We start from the raw sequence: 18,698 nt of genomic DNA, 5'->3' as shown, positions 1-18,698 counted from the left end.
ACGCGCCCTGCCTTATGAGGCAAAACGGTTCATCAGTCAACAGGCCTTGACCACGGCTGATCTGACCGTGGAAGCTGTGGAAAAGTACCAGGCCACAGCGGAGATGCTGAATGCTTCCCGAAAAGACCCCAGGAGTGCGGCCCCACCACAAATGGGAAGAACCCGTCCAAAGGACCCCCAAGGTCTCGAACCCAGCCACGTCAGGACTTATCCCGGCTCCAGGGGAGCCAGAAACCAGGCGGGTCCAAGAAGAGTACACCAGGAGGGGAAACTCGACAGTGTTACCGGTGTGGGGAGATGGGACATATCTCCTGGCAGTGTGGGAAACCAGCCGATGAACCTATGCCCACTGCGGAGTCCTCCAGCTCAGCACCCACACACCGTTTTGCCTCGCTCTTGGGAGTCGTAGATGGCGGCCCAGATCGACCCCCCCCACCTGCCCGGTAACTGTGAATCACCATGATGTGGAGGCCTTACTGGATTCTGGTAGCCGGGCCACCCTGGTGCGTAAGGATTTGGTGGGCCCAACGTGTCTGACCCCGGGGAAAGTCCTCCCAGTTTCCTGTGTCCATGGGGACACCAGAGAATACCCCATTACTGAACTTACAATGACCAGCACACGGGGAACCATACACACGACGGCGGGGGTGGTTGATTCCCTCCCCGTCCCTGTCCTAATTGGACGAGACTGCCCAGCCTTTTACCCACTCTGGAGAGAGTCTCAGGAGAGGATAACCCGAGTACCTCGGAAACGGAGAGGCAAGACTCATCCTGGGAAGGCTCCGGTGCAATCCTCCGAGTTACTCACTCCCGCCCGGGCTCTGATAGGGATGGCAGGTGCCCAGACCGACACAGAGACGGAGCTACAGAATCTGGACAAAGAACTGTCTGGTCTGAAGGGGACCGCTGAGAGGTATTGTTTGTTAAAGCAACAGTTAGACATGAAGACAGAAGAGTTAGATATCCTCCAGGCTAAACTCCAACAGAGCTCCTTCCCTAAGCAACAGGAGGAGCTGGAGAGGCTGCGCAGGACCATTGAGGAGTGTGAGGAGACCCTGCGCAGTAGTAAGGAGGTCCAGAAGAAGGCAGAGGAGAAGTACAAGGTGTTGGAGAACAAGATGAAGAATGCGGAGGCAGAGAGAGAGAAGGAACTGAAAGCTGCTCAACAGAAGCTAAACTCTGCTAAAACCAAGGCTGATGCGTTCAGTAAGAAACTCAAGGAGAGACAACAGGAGGCTGAGTCCCTGGTCCTAGAGTTGGAGGAGTTGAAGAGAGAGCAGTCTGGCAAGCACCACGGCAAGGCGGACGCCCTCTCCCGGCGTGATGCCTTCTTCGCTGCCTTTACCCCGACGAGGACGTCGGTCCCGAGGAGGGGGATGTGTGATGTCACGAGAGGCTGTGTCCTGGAGGGACGTTACATCCCCCCTGAGGTGGCTGCAAACCCAGACAGCTATGGCTCCATCTGCTGGTATGGTCGGGAACTCCACCCCTCTATGGCCAATCTTCCCACGCAGCTGAAACAAATGAGGAGCTGATGAGCTGAAGTTTTGGGAAGGGAAGAGACACACTGAGGGGGGGGGTGGGAAGGGAAGAGACACAGTCTCCAACCTGGGCTCTCTGGAGGACAAGAGTGCTGCACGTCCACTTCCATGGGGAATATAAGGATTTGGAGATACTTACCTTTGGGAAAATACTCACCTTTGGATATATGCACCTGTGGAAATACGTGAGAGACATTTGGAAGGACTTTTTGCTGGGTTGGCCACTAGCTGCAACGTGGACTACAGTAAGGCTGGGGAAAAGTTATCTGAGCGAGTGAGAATTATGATTTTGGATGTGGAAGAGACATCCCTGAACTGTTAACCCTTAAAGAGCCACAAGAGAACAGAATTTTGTTATATTTTCGTTAATTTCCCAAGACCTATAATAAAATCCTTGTTTTGTTTGAACCTTGTCTCCTTGCACTACTTGAGCAATCCCGCTGAAAGCTGTGTAGCCTCTCGTGACGTCACAATATATATATATATATATTTAAAAAAAAATATTTTACCAGGGAAGTTGACTGAGAACACATTCTCATTTAAAGCAACGACCTGGGGAATAGTTACAGGGGAGAGGAGATGAATGAGCCAATTGGAAGCTGGGGATGATTAGGTGGTCAGATTGGGAATTTAGCCAAGACACCGGGGTTAACACCCCTACTCTTACGATAAGTGCCATGGGATCTTTAGTTACCACAGAGATTCAGGACAGCTGTTTAACATCCCAACCGAGAGATGGCACCCTAAACAGGGCAATGTCCCCAATTGCTGCCCTGGGATATTTTTTTTAACCAGAGGAGAGTGCCTCCTACTGGCCCTCCAATACCACTTCCAGCAGCATCTGGTCTCCCATCCAGGGACCGACCAGAACCAACCCTGCTTATCTTCAGTGGCAAGCCAGCAGTGGGATGCAGGGTGGTATGCTGCTGGCCTACAGGGTGGCTAAGCACATTTTTACTCCTGAACCTATTTAGGCTTGTCATGACAAAATGATGGAATTTTATTAATTTGTAAACATTTCTAAAAACATAATTCAACTTTGACATTATGGGGTATTGTGTGTAAATCAGTGACACAAAATCAAAATGTTATCCATTTAAAATGTAGTCTGTAACACAACAAAATGTGGAAAAAGTCAAGGGGTGTGAATACTTTCTGAAGGCACTGTATGTGTTGGCTTTCTTGTGGCGGCAATCGCTGAGAAAAGCAACTCTCCTCCCTAAGCTCACATAGGCTGCTCAGCCATTATTACCCTTGCTTAGTCACCGAACATCTTTATGTAAAAGTAGATCATGATGCTCAGCAGACTACGAAACAAGCGATGTTGCAGGCTAGATGTTGATCGGATAAAGTTTATGATAGCCATAACTGAGTCCGTGATGTTTTTTAACTCAAATCGCGCGCTGCTGTATCAGGCAGTGTAGTGATCTCATCTGCAGTGAAAGCGCCAATAGGCGGGCAGACAGACCCTGTACCCCTGTTAGCAGCTCTGATTGGCTGTAACTCGTATGTTGGGTGATATTGATTGACGGCACTTAATGGGTGGGACTACAGGAAAACATATTCTCCCATTGGAGAATATTGAACGAGGGCTCCTTTTGGCACTAAACATTGGATTTTGCGGGGATTTTTTAGCTGTTCTTTTTATTAATGTTCAGAATTGATCAAAGGGCCATTCTAAATTGATACAGGGGCCAGATCTGGCCCGCGGGCCGCCAGTTGAATAGCCCTGCCGTACACCAAGCCTGTTTCTATTCACTCAGATCCACCCAAGCCTTTCCCCAATCAGATCTATAGGAAATGTCTGTTTGTTTTTCACACCCCATCCATGTTCCCCATAGCTCATGCAGGGAACGCAGACATGATCCAGCCTGGACTCATCCCCCTACAGCCCAACCTGGACTTTATGGACTCCTATGAGCAATTACAAGGTAATGACAATGTACTCTGCCACAGCGACAAACTCTAAAATAATGTCACTTGCACAGTGCACAAACTCTTTAACAGCACCCTGGAGCACCATGTTACTCTCATATGGGAAGTGTAATACAGCAGGTGACATATCCTAACACTTATGAGGGTAGAGTGGATGTTATACTAATTCTAACTAACCTAGAGACTCTTCTTCCAGACTTATTTCACAGCCTCCGTCAGCCCATCTTCCCCTCTGCTTCCCTCACTACCTCATCCGCCACTCCTCTACCCAGCAGCAGCTCTCAATCCCAGGTAAACCCCAACCGTAGGCCCGGTCCCTGTGAACCTCAACCCTAACACACCCACAGACCTAACACACTCCTGCCTTTTATTCTTAGATGTTTTCACAACATCTTACTAGCTGATAACATTATAAATGTGCTATCTTTGCTCTTGTCCTTGTGACTTGATAGGGCCAGCTACTCTCCTCCATGCACCTCTCAGCTGACCTCCCGTCCGTCAGTCCTGACCACAGACTCATCGCCTCCCCAGCCCCCCTGACTATCTCCTCCCCCATGTCAAATCAAACCAGTGGGACCAGTGGAAGCCCCTCTTACGTACAGAACTACATGCCTCTGTTCTCTGGGCCGGTGCCCCCTAGTACTCAGGCTGGAGGCTCCTCCTTCATGCAACCCTCAGCCCTTCCCACGGTGCGGCACACCCAGCCCTGCCAGGGTGCTGCCACGGCAACACCAGTAGCCCCCCCACCCCTGGATGATGCCACAAGCCTGGACGGTTCCACACCCTTATCTATCATCACACAAACAGCCTCCTCCACTGTTATACCCAGTGATGCTGCCACCACCTTCAGTCACAGGTCTAACTTCAGCTCCCTAACCCGGGTACCTCCACCACCACCCCTCCAGCCTCTGGCACCCTCACCTGCCGCCACCCCCCAACACCCACAGACCTTCACCCTGCCCAGACCCATCCAGCCCTCTTGCTCCAACAAAAAGACACGCCGTGTGCAAAGGATTGTTCCTGCCATCTCATCTCACCTCATCCTAACAGGTGAGTTAATCACATCCCAAAAGGTTTAACTGTAGCTGAATATGAATGGTGTATTGATTTAATATCAAATGTAATATTGAATTAATACATGCCTAGCCGGTGCTACCCAGAAAAAAACTACCACATTAGAAACAATAGTATTTATTGAGGTGTGGGGATTACTGCTCCACAGTGTGATCTCACCACAAGGTGGTGCTACCGTCTATCATTATATAGTCAGTTACTATTGTAATGAAAAACTAAATGAAAACTAGTCAATGTTTGCAGGCGAATCAGCCTAAATGATCCTAGCAAAGATCATCAATGACATCCAAGCTCAATATTAGACATTAAATACATGAAAGAATCAGCATTTACCCTGTGGTTTTAATGTCAAAGGCCCTGACTGATGATGTTTTGCTGTCTCAGCACCCTTCCCAGGGCATACCAGTGCAGTGATTGTTACTCCAACCCCCCTGAAAGCAGACGTGGTTCCCTCAACTGGCGTGGTCATCGGCTCCTCCAGCCTATCAAGGGTAAGACCCGGTGTGCTCTGAAGCACCCCCTTTGCTTTCAACTGTTTTATTTAAGATCGTTTTCATTTAATTTGTGTTTTATTTCTTTCCATCCCTCTATCTCAGGCTCCTGGAATTCATATCCTTCCGAAGTCTCCCCAGCTCATTATCCCTAAAGAGGAGACCTACTCTTCCAGCCGCAAGAAACAAAAACCCTCCACAAGTACTGGTGAGAGTGACATACGCCAGGCCCTTACTTTTTTTGTTATATGCATGTACACTAAGCTCAGTCAAGTGTCAGAGGGTGTTTTCCTCCTGTCAAACCTAAGCTATCAATCTATTAGCTCTATGTGTGCATACAGGATGTGGCATGGTAACACATTCATACACATTGTTTTGGAATGTTTACAGTACTGTTCTGCTTTCCATAAAATTATTGAATTGTCTTTAATGTGAGTTGGTGCTCACTGGTGTAGCAGGGTGTAGCAGTCTTTGTTATGATGGTTTTTGGTAAGTGTGGATCATCTGTGTCACCCAGGGAATGAGGGGCGTGGCTCAGGTCAGGGGTCACCGTGTGGGTCAGAGCAGGTCTCCAGTCCTCAGTTTCCCCTCAGCAGCAGCACAGCCCTTTCCAAGAATGAGTCCAACCAGGTAACAGCAGCCCACCCTCCTGCCTACTACTCTCTCTCTGTCTGTGACTGTGACTGTGTCTGTGTATAACTACAGCTTTTTCAAGCTGGTCCAGTGTTGTGTGCCTGCCGTTGAAGCATTGCAGACTCTGATCATTCTAATTATGTGTGTGTCTGTTCTCTCCCTGTCTGTTCCAGAGCCGTAGGGTGACCCATATCACTGCTGAACAGAAGAGGCGCTTTAACATCAACATCGGCTTCAAAACGCTGTGCAGCCTGGTTCCCACTCTCAAGTCCCAGTCCAATGTAAAGCCATGTCTGTCTGTCATCTGTCTACTGAGTCCTCATACTAATAGCTTTTGGTGGCTTTTATTTAAAGATCAGTTCAGAAGCATAGTGTATGCACATCCAGTTATGTTCAGGTACAAATATAGTATCCATTTCATACACAGACCAAAATCCCACAAATTTACCATGCCTGCTTTTTTATACCAGATTTTTCGTATATATGAAAGGGGTAGGGGGTAAAAAAAACATGGTAAATTAAAAGCACTGTAACCAAATATAGTTATCGTGGGCTGTGTAAATGGTTCTATGCTTTTTTTGCAGGTAAATTCATTAACACTTCCATTGTTTAACACCTCTCTAATGTGAAATGCAAACAGCACCCATGGTTTAATGTTCTTTTACAGGTAATATACCACATCATCAGTCTGAAATGGGTAATGGTAAAGTCATGAAAGAATGATACATACCCACACATTGTTGAATGCTCCAGCAGTTTACGACGTGTCATTTCTACATGACCTTTCCAATATCGGCACCTATTCTTGTTGTGTTTGATACCAGATCAGTAATGCGGCCACGCTGCAGAAGACAGTGGAGTACATTGGGAAGCTGCAGCAGGAGAGGCAGCAGATGCAGGAGGAGACTAAAAGGCTACGGGAGGAGATTGAGGAGGTCAATGCCTCCATAAAGTATGTACTTCCTCACTGTTATCTGTTATCTCTCTCCTCTGAGTAGACGAGTTCAGTAAACTGTATACTGGTACACAGCCTTATGTGATGATACTATGTGTGTGTTTACATGACATAGTAATCTGATCTGTGTGTTATTGCTGTGCCACAGTGTGTGTCAGGAGCAGCTGCCTGCTACGGGGGTGCCCATCACACGCCACCGCTTCGACCACATGCGGGAGAAGTTTGATGAGTACGTGAAGAGCCGCACACTTCAGAACTGGAAGTTTTGGATCGTATCCTTTTTTTTACCCTTATCACTGACATTTAACATGACTTTGTCATAATGATATAAGATTCAATCAGGCTACTTTTAATATTATGCTGGTACATTTTCATTTAGATCAGATGGCTAGATTAGATGCTGTATATAAGCAAAGAAGAGCTATAATTTTTGACTGTTGGAAAAGCCTACCAACCTAAGGTTTCAGGGGGACTTGTGAAAGGTTACGACTGTAGAAAATGAAGTAGTATAATATAGGACTGTATACCATGAGCCATCTGAGTACATCTGAGGTCCTTTCTGTCAGAGGTTCGTTCATATGTCTCCTGAGATATAAATAGGATGCAACTTTGGATCTGTTCCCTCAATAGTGTGTGTTTGACCCTTGACCCATCATCCTTAGTTCAGCATCATCATTAAACCCCTGTTTGAGTCCTTCAATGGGACTGTCTCCACCACAAGCAAAGGGGAGCTGTGTGAGACCACACTGCAGTGGCTGGACCGTCACTGCTCCCTCCATGTGCTGAGGCCCAGTGAGTAAACTACACACATCGCCCCAAACCTCTCTCTCACACACACACACACACAGCATATGTTTTACTGTCATTGTGGGGTCCTAAAATTGATTTCCATTCAAAATTATATTTTCCCTAACTTTAACCCTAACCTTAACCCTTAACCTTAACCCTACCTCCTAAACCTAACACCTAACCCTAAGCCAAAAATAGCCTTTGTCGTTGTAGCGACCTGGGAAATGTCCCCATGAGGGAGAATTTTCCTTGTTATACTATCCTTGTGGGGACTGTACCCACGAGGATAGTATACAAGCCCCCCCACACACACACCCACACACACACATGTTTGTTTTACTATCCTTGTATGGATCAAACAATTGATTCCCATTAAAAATCATATTTTCATGAACCGGTACCCCTAAATCCAACCCGAACTCCTAACCCCTAACCCTAATTGTAACCCTAAACTTAACCCCTGAGCCTGGTCCCCACAAGGATAGTAAAACCAAAAACCCACACAGACACACACACAATGTTTTCAATTAAATGTTTTCAAGATTCACCCATGATTTTCCTGCAAATCAGTCTTCCTGTAGCTGTAGCGTCAGAGTAGGACAGTGAGGAGGTGGATAGAGAAGGGCCAGCTGGCAAATGGTTCCATTACAGCAGTGATATTCAAATGGAATTGCAGTGGGGTTCCAAAATTTAAAAAAAACTTCTGGGGAGTGAACCAAAAATTAAGAGTACGTATTATTTCATAGGACAATATACAAACGTTATTGAGAAAGATAATTACAAAAATATATATGTATTGAGTAAATGTACAGAGCCTTCAGAAAGTATTCACACCCCTTGACTTTTTACACATTTTGTTGTGTTACAAAGTGGGATTAAAATGGATTGAATTGTCATTTTTTGTCAATGATCCACACACAATACTCTGTAATGTCAAATTGGAAGAAAAATTCAAATTTTTTATTTTTTTATTAATGAAAAATAAAACACTAATATACTGTATCTTGATTAGATAATTATTCAACCTCCTGAGTCAGTACATGTTATAGTCACCTTTGGCAGCGATTACAGCTGTGAGTGTTTTTGGGTAAGTCTAAGAGCTTTCCATACCTGGATTATACAATATTTGCCCATTTATTCTTTTTAATTGTTTTCAAGTGCTGTCAAGTTGGTTGTTGATCATTGCTAGACAGCCATTTTCAAGTCTTGCCATAGATGTTCAAGTAGATTTAAGTCAAAACTGTAAATAGGCCATTCAGGAACATTTAATGTCGTCTTGGTAAGCAACTCAAGTGTATGTTTGGCCTTGTGTTTTAGGTAATTGTCCTGCTGAAAGGTGTATTTGTCTCCCAGTGTCTGTTGGAAAGCAGACTGAACAAAGTTTTCCTCTAGGATTTTGCTTGTGCTTAGCTCTATTGTTTCTTTTTATCCTAAAAAACTCCCTAGTTCTTGCTGATGACAAGCATACCCATAACATGATGCAGCCATCACCATGCTTGAAAATATGAAGTGGTACTCAGTGTTATTGGATTTGCCCCAAACATAACGCTTTGTATTCAGGACAAAAAGTTAATTTTTGACAATTATTGCCTTATTGCAAACAGGATGCATTATTTGGAATATTTGTGGAGTAACTACAATGTTGTTAATCCATTCTCAGTATTCTCCTATCACAGCCATTAAACTCTGTAACTGTTTAAACATTTCCATTGGCCTCATGGTGAAATCTCTGAGCAGTTTCCTTCCTCTCTGGCAACTGATTTAGGAAAGACGCCTGTATCTTTGTAGTGACTGGGTGTATTGATACACCATCCAAAGTGTAAAACTCATAACTGCACTATGCTCAAAGGGATATTCAATGTCTGCTTTTTTACCCATCTGCAAATAGGTGTCCTTCTTTGCGAGGCATTGGAAAACCTCCCAGGTCTTTGTTGTTGAAGCTGTGTTTGAAATTCACTGCTCCGCTGAGGGACCTTACAGATAATTGTGTGTGTGGGCTACAGAGAGGAGGTAGTCATTCAAAAATCATGTTGAACACTATTATTGCACAAAGAGTGAGTCCATGCAACTTATGTGACTTGTTAAGCACATGTTTACAACTTAACTTATTTAAGCTTGCCATAACAAAGGGGTTGAATACATTTAAGCTTTTCATTTTTAAAGATGTACTATGCAGAAATCATTACACCATTTCCCGTTTGCTAAAATTCTAATAGTTTGCCTAATTTCAGTTTATGTGACAAAACAAGCAAGTATAGTGTAGAGAATCATTGTACCATCTAAACGGCTGTGAAATATATTTTCCATAATCAAAAATATTGTATTTTCAAAACTGAAAGTAAAAGATGCAAAAATGAAACAGAAAGAACGGGAAGCATAGAAATAATGCACATAGAACAGATGTACCGCTTCTTAGACTTGCGTTCAATTAGAACGACATATCTATAACTCACATTTCTATGTGAATTTGGTCAGGTCGCCCAAAAAGTTACATATTGCAGCTTTAATTAATTTGTAAAAATGTCAAATAAATAAATTCCACTTTGACATTATTGGGTATTGTGTGTAGATCGGTGACAAATCTCTATTTCATCCATTTTAAATTCATGGTGTAACACAATGTGGAATAAGTAAAGGGGTGTGAATACTCTGAAGGCACTGTATATATTGGTTCTCTTTATTTTGATAGGAGAGATGAAAATGTAATGAATTTGAAGCTAATTTGTTGATGTGAAAATCGAACCCCTTTTTAAGGTTATTTCATTAGATTTGGGGTGGGGTCTACATAATTTCAGGTGAAAAAAATGGGGTTCCAGAAATGTTGGTGAAAATAATTTGAGTCCCCGCTGAAACAGTGAAGCGCCAATGCCGGGAACACTGCAGCAGAAGCCAACTCCTTCCTCCGCTACTCTTTAGTCTGCGTGAGGCTACAATACGCTGAGTTACCCGGTGAAGCGATCTGTAGCCTATTGCGTGATTGTGTTTATGAGTCTGTTATTAAAGAATGTGAAACAATGTGTATGTTTACTCATATATGGCTATACATATTGTATATACATTAGCACCTATGTGTAGAATATTGTGTGTATATATACAGAAATTGGTTCAGTTATGGCTTAAAATAAGTTAAAATGGGCAGAATATTTTATATAAATTCGTGCATATGGTTATATAAAAAGGCTGAAGGCTAAAAACAAACTATACTATATCTAGGCCTATATCTAGTTTCTACAATGTATTTTTGTTTTAAAGAATGTATTTTCATTTTATCTCGTTTTTACACCAACCATTTACTATAAAACATGTATTTATCAACAGATAAGCTTAGCAAAATACAGTAAATGCGTCCGACCTTCTCCCTAACCCATGTTGCCGGAAAGTATGTCAGGAGCTCCTCCAGTTGACGTTCCGGGCTCTGAAAGAACCAGGTATCTAGCAGGTTGTCGACACATTCGCCTACATCAGCCGGTGGGGCGAATGCTAGCGTGCCGAGCTCCCTGATCTCTTGGGCGTAGTCGGTGTCGTTGAGGTACTTTTGTCGCACTTTGGGAAGTACTTGTACTTTTCGCCAAATGGCCTGTTTCATGTGAAAGAAGCAACCCCGGTTGTGGGTCCCAGAAAACACCTTTGTGAAGGCTTTAAAAGCCGCTGGCTTGAAGTCAGTCATGATGGAGTCTGGTTTCAGGTCTTGCCTCTTCAGCGCCGCAAATGCACGAGTGTATGTTCCCTAAAAATAGAAAATATATAATGTTAGACTGCATGGTTAGGCCTACATTTTGTCCTTAATTTAAAAAATTTATGAACGCTTTATGAACACTTTAATGAACACTTCAATAAAACAACGTCAATAGTAATTGTTGATATATACCTTCAATCTTATTGGGCAGCAACATGAAGACTGTTGGAACCATGTGTCCCTCCTGCAACCCATGAATGGTGTGTACACGGTCTTATAAATGTTATCACTATACTTATTAAAAATCAAAGTTCTTCCAGAGTTTTTGTAGAATCAAGATAGACTTTATTTCACAAAGCAACAGAAGCCGAGCTGGTCTGCAGAGCAACTAAACTCCCAACACTTGGCCCTCAGTTTATATACAATTTCCATTCCTGCTTGTTTTACATACTCTTTAGCTTAAACCCTCCCAGTTCAGTTTCTCCAGCCTTCATCTTTTGACCGCTCCGCCCACTATCTTTATTTATGATAGTGGCAAAATCTAACCCTATTCAGTCTCCTCCTTCTATTTATCTAGTCTGGAAACAATAGTGGCAGAACCAGGCTTTCTCATGTAAAAAATAACAGAGCCATCTCCTGGCTCTGCTCTGTTTATTCCAAAACATATCAATCCATACTTAAATATCGTTTACACATGGCAGGTCCATAACCCATTCTCAACCATATACATTTAAGACTTTCCTCATGCATAACAGTATAATCAATCAAGAGCCATGTCCTGACTCTGGCTCAGACTCCCTCCTTGTGTACCACTCGGTACCACACTCCGTATTCACTTAGTCGTAATGCTTGTCTTTATGATTAACTATGTTTTAAACTTTATAGTCTAAAAATATGTACCATGTTTAACCTATGGTCTGACCTTGTGTACCACTCGGTACCATGGCTCAGTATGATCTACTGAAAAATACCCAACAACAATTGGCTGAACAAAGGAGGGGTTGTCTTGAATGTTCCATCTACGTCTTTTGAGTCTCACAGGTATTCCAAGTTGCGTGTGCTTGTGAAGATCCAAATTCTGTCTGGCTGGGGTCCGCTGTCATGCTGGAGGAACAGTTCTCCATTGTAGCCCTTATAGTTGTCAGGGATGACGAGTTTGGAGAGGGATGTAGGTACAGGGGGTGCCGCGTTCTTTTGTTGGTGCCTCTGCACCAACTTCTTCATGTTCTTCAGAGAGGGCATTTCTCCCCAAATAGACGCAGGGAAGCCATGTTTCATTCTAGGTATCCAGGCTTCTCTCCTTTGGACAATTCATCACCTTTTGGATCCGAATCCGAGCATTGTCCGGGATATGGTGTGTTCTCCAGATAACTTGGAGGTAATGCAATCAGTGAGGGTTGTGCGATCTCGGCATTCGAAAGCATCATAGAATATTTGGATTATTAGCATATGAACGACTTGCAATTCGATTTCTGGACTATCGAAGCCATCCATCGGACCCATTTACTGTATATAGATCCGGCAGTTCAAAGAGGATAGTTTCAAAGGTAATCTATTGGGGCTAGTTATTGTTAATTAGCAGCATACTTTAGTTTGTGTGTCTATTATTATTTAACATTTAATTAGGACCTAAAACTAGAACCGTCTTTTGGGCTTCATGGGAATGTAAAATTGTAATACAGTCTAAAAACATTTTACTTGTCCAAAATCGTGTGACATAAAACACTACTTGCCTATCAATATAATAAGCATTTCCCTGTGAAATTAGACATGCAACTTGAACCCTGTTTCAACAATCAGGTGAATAAGATTTTATTTTAATTTTTTTACGGTAAAGTGAACATTTAAAACAATTATGGAAGTCTCATACTTTACAGTCCAAACTATACAGGCTAATATTGTAATAAAAAAAACGGGGTTCAAAAGCTAAGAAGCTTTATTTCCTTGTAATACATTTTATTCACTGGCTTCACCTGTGTCCTCGCCAACCAGAGTAGGGCAGCACTTTACAACATTCCAATGTTATAGTCTTGTGAATCTCTCATGCATATTTTTATATTGAAAATTGGAACAATGGGAGAGATGGTCAAATGCTGATTTCAAAACAAAATGGATTACATTCTTATTCACATTGTCAAGACATGAGGTGAGTATCAAAATAGTGTTAAAAGTTGAACCTCAGATCTTTAGTATAATGTGGTATTCAGTTCTGTTGAAATAGCCTACATTTTCCGTATCATAGTGAAACTACATAAAATGACATAGGCCAAATGGATTTTGTGATGTCCTATATTACATTTACTTATTTAGACTGTTAAAAGGTAAGGGGAAAGGCAGAAATTTTATATAAACATTGGATTTCTTGATGTCAATACCAAAGCTGATAATTGTGACAACTTGATTGAATTGGAATTATGTGAATAATGATGATGACGGTATAGCCTAACCCTTTAATCATAGGTTATTGTTACTTTGTGTCTCTAAAATCAAATGTTTCCATTTCTATAGACGTGACAGTCTGTTTTAACTGAAACATCCAATTATCAGCCTTTTACCAGATCAATTTTTCTGCATTACATTTTTTATTTTCATAACTGATCAAAATTAAGTATGCTATAGCCTATAGATAATATTCTGCCCATATGAACACATTTATTGTAGGTCATATAAAAAACAGCTATGCATGATTTAATGAAAAGCAGCAAACAGACACATTGTTTCACATTCTTTAATAAAAGACTCGTAAACAGAAACAGGCAATAGGCTATACAGCTGGATTCACATTTTCCACGCCAAATAAGCCTACAAGGACACTTGAGGTATCTCAACGAAGTTTATTGTGCGAGGGGGTTGTGCTCTGCATAGTACTTTCCTCAAAAAGTTTTGCTCGACAAAAAGCCTGAAAAACGTTGAATACCACTGTATGTGTGAGGTACGCTATACTTTTTGAATGTATATAAGTCAATTTCACCCCCATTTTCTTTGTAAGGAAATATTTGCCTCCTGATGTGACATGGTCTCACACACTATCACACACAATATTTTCCCTGTCACTTATTTACAAGAATGAACACATTCTCTTTCAGTCTCTTGTTCAACCTGTGTCTCTCACACACTCAATCTAAGAGGAAGGGATGTTGACATCAGAGATGATCATCACTGGAGACAGTTCAGTTCACTAGGTTACAGTGCCTAGTGAAAGTCTACACACCCCTTGCACATTTTCCAAAAAATTGATTAAATTAGATCTTGCTCACGCTCAGTAAATTTGGTTAGGAATCATTGATGGACAGCAATATTCAAACCTTATCTCTGATTTTCAAACAAATTTAAGTCAGGACTGAGACTGGACCATTCAGGAACACTCAACACCTATTGGTGTTGTGGAAAATAACCACTATACTTTATTACAAATCAGTCCTTCCAGAGTGTTTGTGGGATTAAAAATGACTTAATTATAATGTCAACAAAGCCAGGCCAATCTGCAGATTCGCCCCCTCTCTCCTACCTATATAGTCTCCTTCCCCCACCCTAGGTTCAAATCCCTCCCTCTTCAGTTTCCTGCTCTTTATCACTCCGCCCACTTCCTTTGTCTCTGAGGGCGGCTAAATTCGACTTTCATTAAGTTCAGAATCACATAGTACTACAATCAATCAACCCTTATCTTGCAAAAACACTCATGTTTAGTTTAAACTCTGTTCAACCCCCGCTCTTTTCACTGTGTTTGAAGATAGAAACAAAAGGCTCAAGCCAGTTTCAGTCTTTGATATGATAAGACAACCATGGATCTAAGTAAGAGCAAGCAATTTGACCCTGGGTCAGCTTCCCTCTTTATCCCCACACACACAGTGAAATGACCCAATTACATTCCTGGCCCAGTAACAAATAATTCTAACTCTATGTTCGTGATTAACCCAGTTTATCTCATAGTCTATTAAAATACACATAATTGGAAAGCTGTCATAGTGTGTCTTTGGCATTACATTTGTGTAATAGTCCCAGGATGAGGTATTTGAGTATTGTGGTGGCAGCATCATGTTATGAGTATGCTTTTCACCGGCAGGGACTGGGGAGTTTGTCAGGATCTAAATAAATATGAAAGGAGCATAACCCAGGTAGAAAGTTCGAGGAAACCTTGCCACAGTCTTCTGAATACCTAACCCTGGGATACAGTTGTATTTTCCAGTGGGCCTATTACACAAATGTAATGCCAAAGACCAACCAGAATGGCTTTCCAAGAGGTGTTAAGTGTTTCTGAATGGTCCAGTCTCAGTCCCGACTTAAATTTGCGTGAAAATCTGAGCCAAGGTTTGAATATTGCTGTCCATCAATGATTCCCAACCAAATTTACTGAGCTTGAGCAATTTATATAAAAACAATGGATATATGTTGCCTTAAGAGTTGTGCAAAGTTGGTGTCTTATTCAAAAGGATTCAAAGCTGTAATGGCTATTAAGGGCTTCCACCAAGTATTAAAGTAAAGATTCACCCATTGTTTATGTTTCATTGTTTTTGTGCATCTCTGAGCGATGTTCTATCGATTCCCAGGGTCATAGACTTTTACTAGCGACTGTATATTACTACCATCTGATTAGCATGCTTTTGGAAGTAGGATCATGAAGAGTCATATACACAATCTTATTGAGAGGCATGCTAGCTCCTTGTCTTTATCTTTGTCTGTTATTTCATAAATTATTTTATGGAGGATTTTTTTTTTTGTTACTTGTTTTGTGTAACTTGTTGTCACACAAAATGTAAACTGTGATGAATGTATAGCTGATTGGTCTTTCTGTTGTCCAGTGGTACTGAACACTCTCCGACAGCTCAGCACAAGCACATCCATCCTTACCGACCCCACCCTTCTGCCTGAGGAAGCCACCCAGGCTGTCATCAACACCCACAGGCACTCTGCAGACTCCTAGCCGCACCTCGAGGGGAGGAGTGGTTCAGATAGAGTGCATGATCTTAGTACCCTATAGTACAGCACTCCACAGAGGGTCTCTACCACAAACTACTCTAACCTCTCCAGATTGAAAAATACCTTGAAACTACAGTATGGAAAAGCACCAGCACTAGTTTGTCTTAAAGGTAATCCAAAGAGGTTACTCTGTCTTCCACCCTATCCATTACCATTTAGAACAGGACATGAAGTTTATGGTCTTTGGATACGTGACCTCATCCAGCTTACTGACCTCTCATTCCTACACATCGAGTGGGCTTTGCGGTCAACAACCCAAACTCGGTGCATTACTTTGGATGATTAATACACACAACACATAGAACAACATTTACAGCATATTTTGAATATGGCAATAACGTTGCTCTTTGTTGATGTAACTCTACACTGTTGATGGTGGAACTCCCAATTCGTTTTTAGGCTTGCAGTGCCTTCAGAAAGTATTCACACCCCTTGACTTTTTCTACATTTTGTTGTGTTACAGCCTGAATTTAAAATGGATTACATGTAGTTTTTTTGTCACTGGCCTACGCACAATACCCCATAATGTCAAAGTGGAATTATGTTTTTCGATTTAAACCCCCCCAAAATTGATTAAAAATTAAAAGTTGAAATGTCTACAGTCAATAAGTATTCAACCCCTTTGTTATGGCAAGCCTAAATAAGTTCAGGAGTAAATATTTGCTTAACAAGTCACATAAGTTGCATGGACTCACTCTGTGTGCAATAATCGTGTTTAACATGATTTTTGAATGACTAACTCATCAATGTACCCCACACATACAATTATCTGTATGGTCCCTCAGTCGAGCAGTGAATTTGAAACAGAAATTCAACCACAAAGACCAGGGAGGTTTTCCAATGCCTTGCAAAGAAGGGCACCTATTGGTATATGTGTAAAAAAAAAAAAAAATGCATTGAATATCCCTTTGAGCATGGTGAAGTTATTAATTCACTACAAAGATACAGAAATCCTTCCTAACTCAGTTGCCGGAGAGGAAGGAAACCAACTGCTCACAGTTAGAGTTTAATGGCTGTGATAGGAGAAAACTGAGGATGGATCAACAACATTGTAGTTACTCCACAATACTAACCTAATTTGAGGGAAAAGAAGGAAGCCTGTACAGAATTTTATTTTCTTCTCCAAAACAGGCATCTTGTTTGCAACAAGGCACTAAAGTAATACTGTATACAATTTGGCAAAGCAATTCACTTTTTGTCCTGAATACAAAGTGTTATGTTTGGGGCAAATCCAATACAACACATTACAGAGTATCACTCTATATTTTCAAGCATATAGTGGTGGCTGCATCATGTTATGGGTATTGTTAGGTTCTGAACAAACAGAGTAAAAACTCAAACGGACGACTAGGAAAAGCTGAAACCAAGTTTATTCCCCCACTGGGTCAAACAGCTGCAAAGACATGTTAACACAAGCATATATATTTATACCCTCCTCCTAGGCGGAGTCAACTCCTTGCACATCTAAACAGCCAATATATCTCTGTTGCAAGTCAGGACTTAATTGGTTCCTCTCGTGGGCATGGAAGTATATGTGTGTAACAGGACTGTTCCTTGTCACTTCATCTGACCCGACCTCGGGCTAAATTCCTCACTCCTCCCTACTCCACGGCTGTCCTACCTTATCAGTGACTGAAACCAGACTTGCACTTTGCTTCCCTCCTTAGGAGCCACGAGATTTAACAATACCATATTTTGCAGAATGTAAACTTTCTGCACTCACCCTTCCTCACTCAGTAACTTTCCATACACCTAGTTCTTTCCCACCCTCCATTGACCCCAACATATACATTCATTATACATGTAAAGTAATCAATAAGTTCTAGTATGGTAACATGAACAAGTATATTTCAAGCTAGAATCCAATAGTATGCTTGCAATCGTTAAGGACTGGGGAGTTTTTCAGGTTAAAAAAGAAACCAGGAAATCCTGGTTCAGTCTGCTTTCCACCAGACACTGGGAGATGAATTCACCTTTCAGCAGCACAATAACCTAAAACACAAGACCAAATCTACACTGGAGTTGCTTACCAAGAAGACAGTGAAAGTTTCTGAGTGGCCGAGTTACAGTTTTCACTTAAATCTACTTGAAAATCTATGGAAAGACCTGAAAATAGTTGTCTAGCAATGATCCACAACCAAATTGACAGAACTTGAAGAATTTTGAAAATAATAATGGGCAAATGTTGTACAATCCAGGTGTGGAAAGCTCATAGAGACTTACCCAGAAAGACTCACAGCTGTAATCGCTGCCAAAGGTGCTTCTGCAAAGTTCTGACTCAGGGGTTTGAATACTTACGTAAATTAGATATTTCTCAATTTCATTTTCAATACATTTGCTAAAATGTCTAAAAATGTGTTTTCACTTTGTCATTATGGGGTATTGTGTGTAGATGGGTGAATTCAGTCTGTAACACTTTTTTTTTGGAACAAGTCAAGGGGTATGAATACCTTCTGAAGGCACTGTACTTTGGCAGGCAAATAGCATGGTGTTTGAACTCTAGGGGATTTACCGTGCTTGCTCGTTTTGTTTAATCTTTTTGTTTTTATTCAGCTTTTAAATTGTTATTTAAGGTATGAAACAAAGAAAGCGGCATATGAATTGTCATAAAAGGGAAATATCTCTTG

General features: G+C 41.9%; 1 protein-coding gene across 5 annotated transcripts in view; it reads left to right on the top strand.

Annotated features, from left to right (window-relative positions):
* LOC121584867 (MLX-interacting protein-like) overlaps positions 1–16,542 on the top strand; it is a 50,840-nt gene extending 34,298 nt beyond the window's left edge. For 4 of the 5 annotated variants that reach the window (XM_041901047.2, XM_041901045.2, XM_041901044.2 and 1 more), the window contains exons 7-17: positions 3,383–3,472; positions 3,673–3,767; positions 3,929–4,526; positions 4,935–5,041; positions 5,147–5,249; positions 5,559–5,671; positions 5,848–5,955; positions 6,499–6,626; positions 6,778–6,901; positions 7,292–7,421; positions 15,894–16,542. In XM_041901047.2, coding sequence (XP_041756981.1) covers positions 3,383–3,472; positions 3,673–3,767; positions 3,929–4,526; positions 4,935–5,041; positions 5,147–5,249; positions 5,559–5,671; positions 5,848–5,955; positions 6,499–6,626; positions 6,778–6,901; positions 7,292–7,421; positions 15,894–16,015 — 1,718 coding nt within the window. In that variant the 3' untranslated portion in view covers positions 16,016–16,542. Of the gene's footprint in view, positions 1–3,382; positions 3,473–3,672; positions 3,768–3,928; positions 4,527–4,934; positions 5,042–5,146; positions 5,250–5,558; positions 5,672–5,847; positions 5,956–6,498; positions 6,627–6,777; positions 6,902–7,291; positions 7,422–10,213; positions 10,472–15,893 lie in introns of those variants that run through there. The other variant, XM_041901048.2, reaches the window with a different exon arrangement.
* Positions 16,543–18,698: the final 2,156 nt, after the last annotated feature.

Source organism: Coregonus clupeaformis, chromosome 16 (assembly GCF_020615455.1).
Source record: "Coregonus clupeaformis isolate EN_2021a chromosome 16, ASM2061545v1, whole genome shotgun sequence".
NCBI classification, from domain to species: domain Eukaryota; kingdom Metazoa; phylum Chordata; class Actinopteri; order Salmoniformes; family Salmonidae; genus Coregonus; species Coregonus clupeaformis.
The sequence above is the reverse complement of the archived record's forward strand: the minus strand, read 5'-3'. Positions and strand labels throughout refer to the sequence as shown.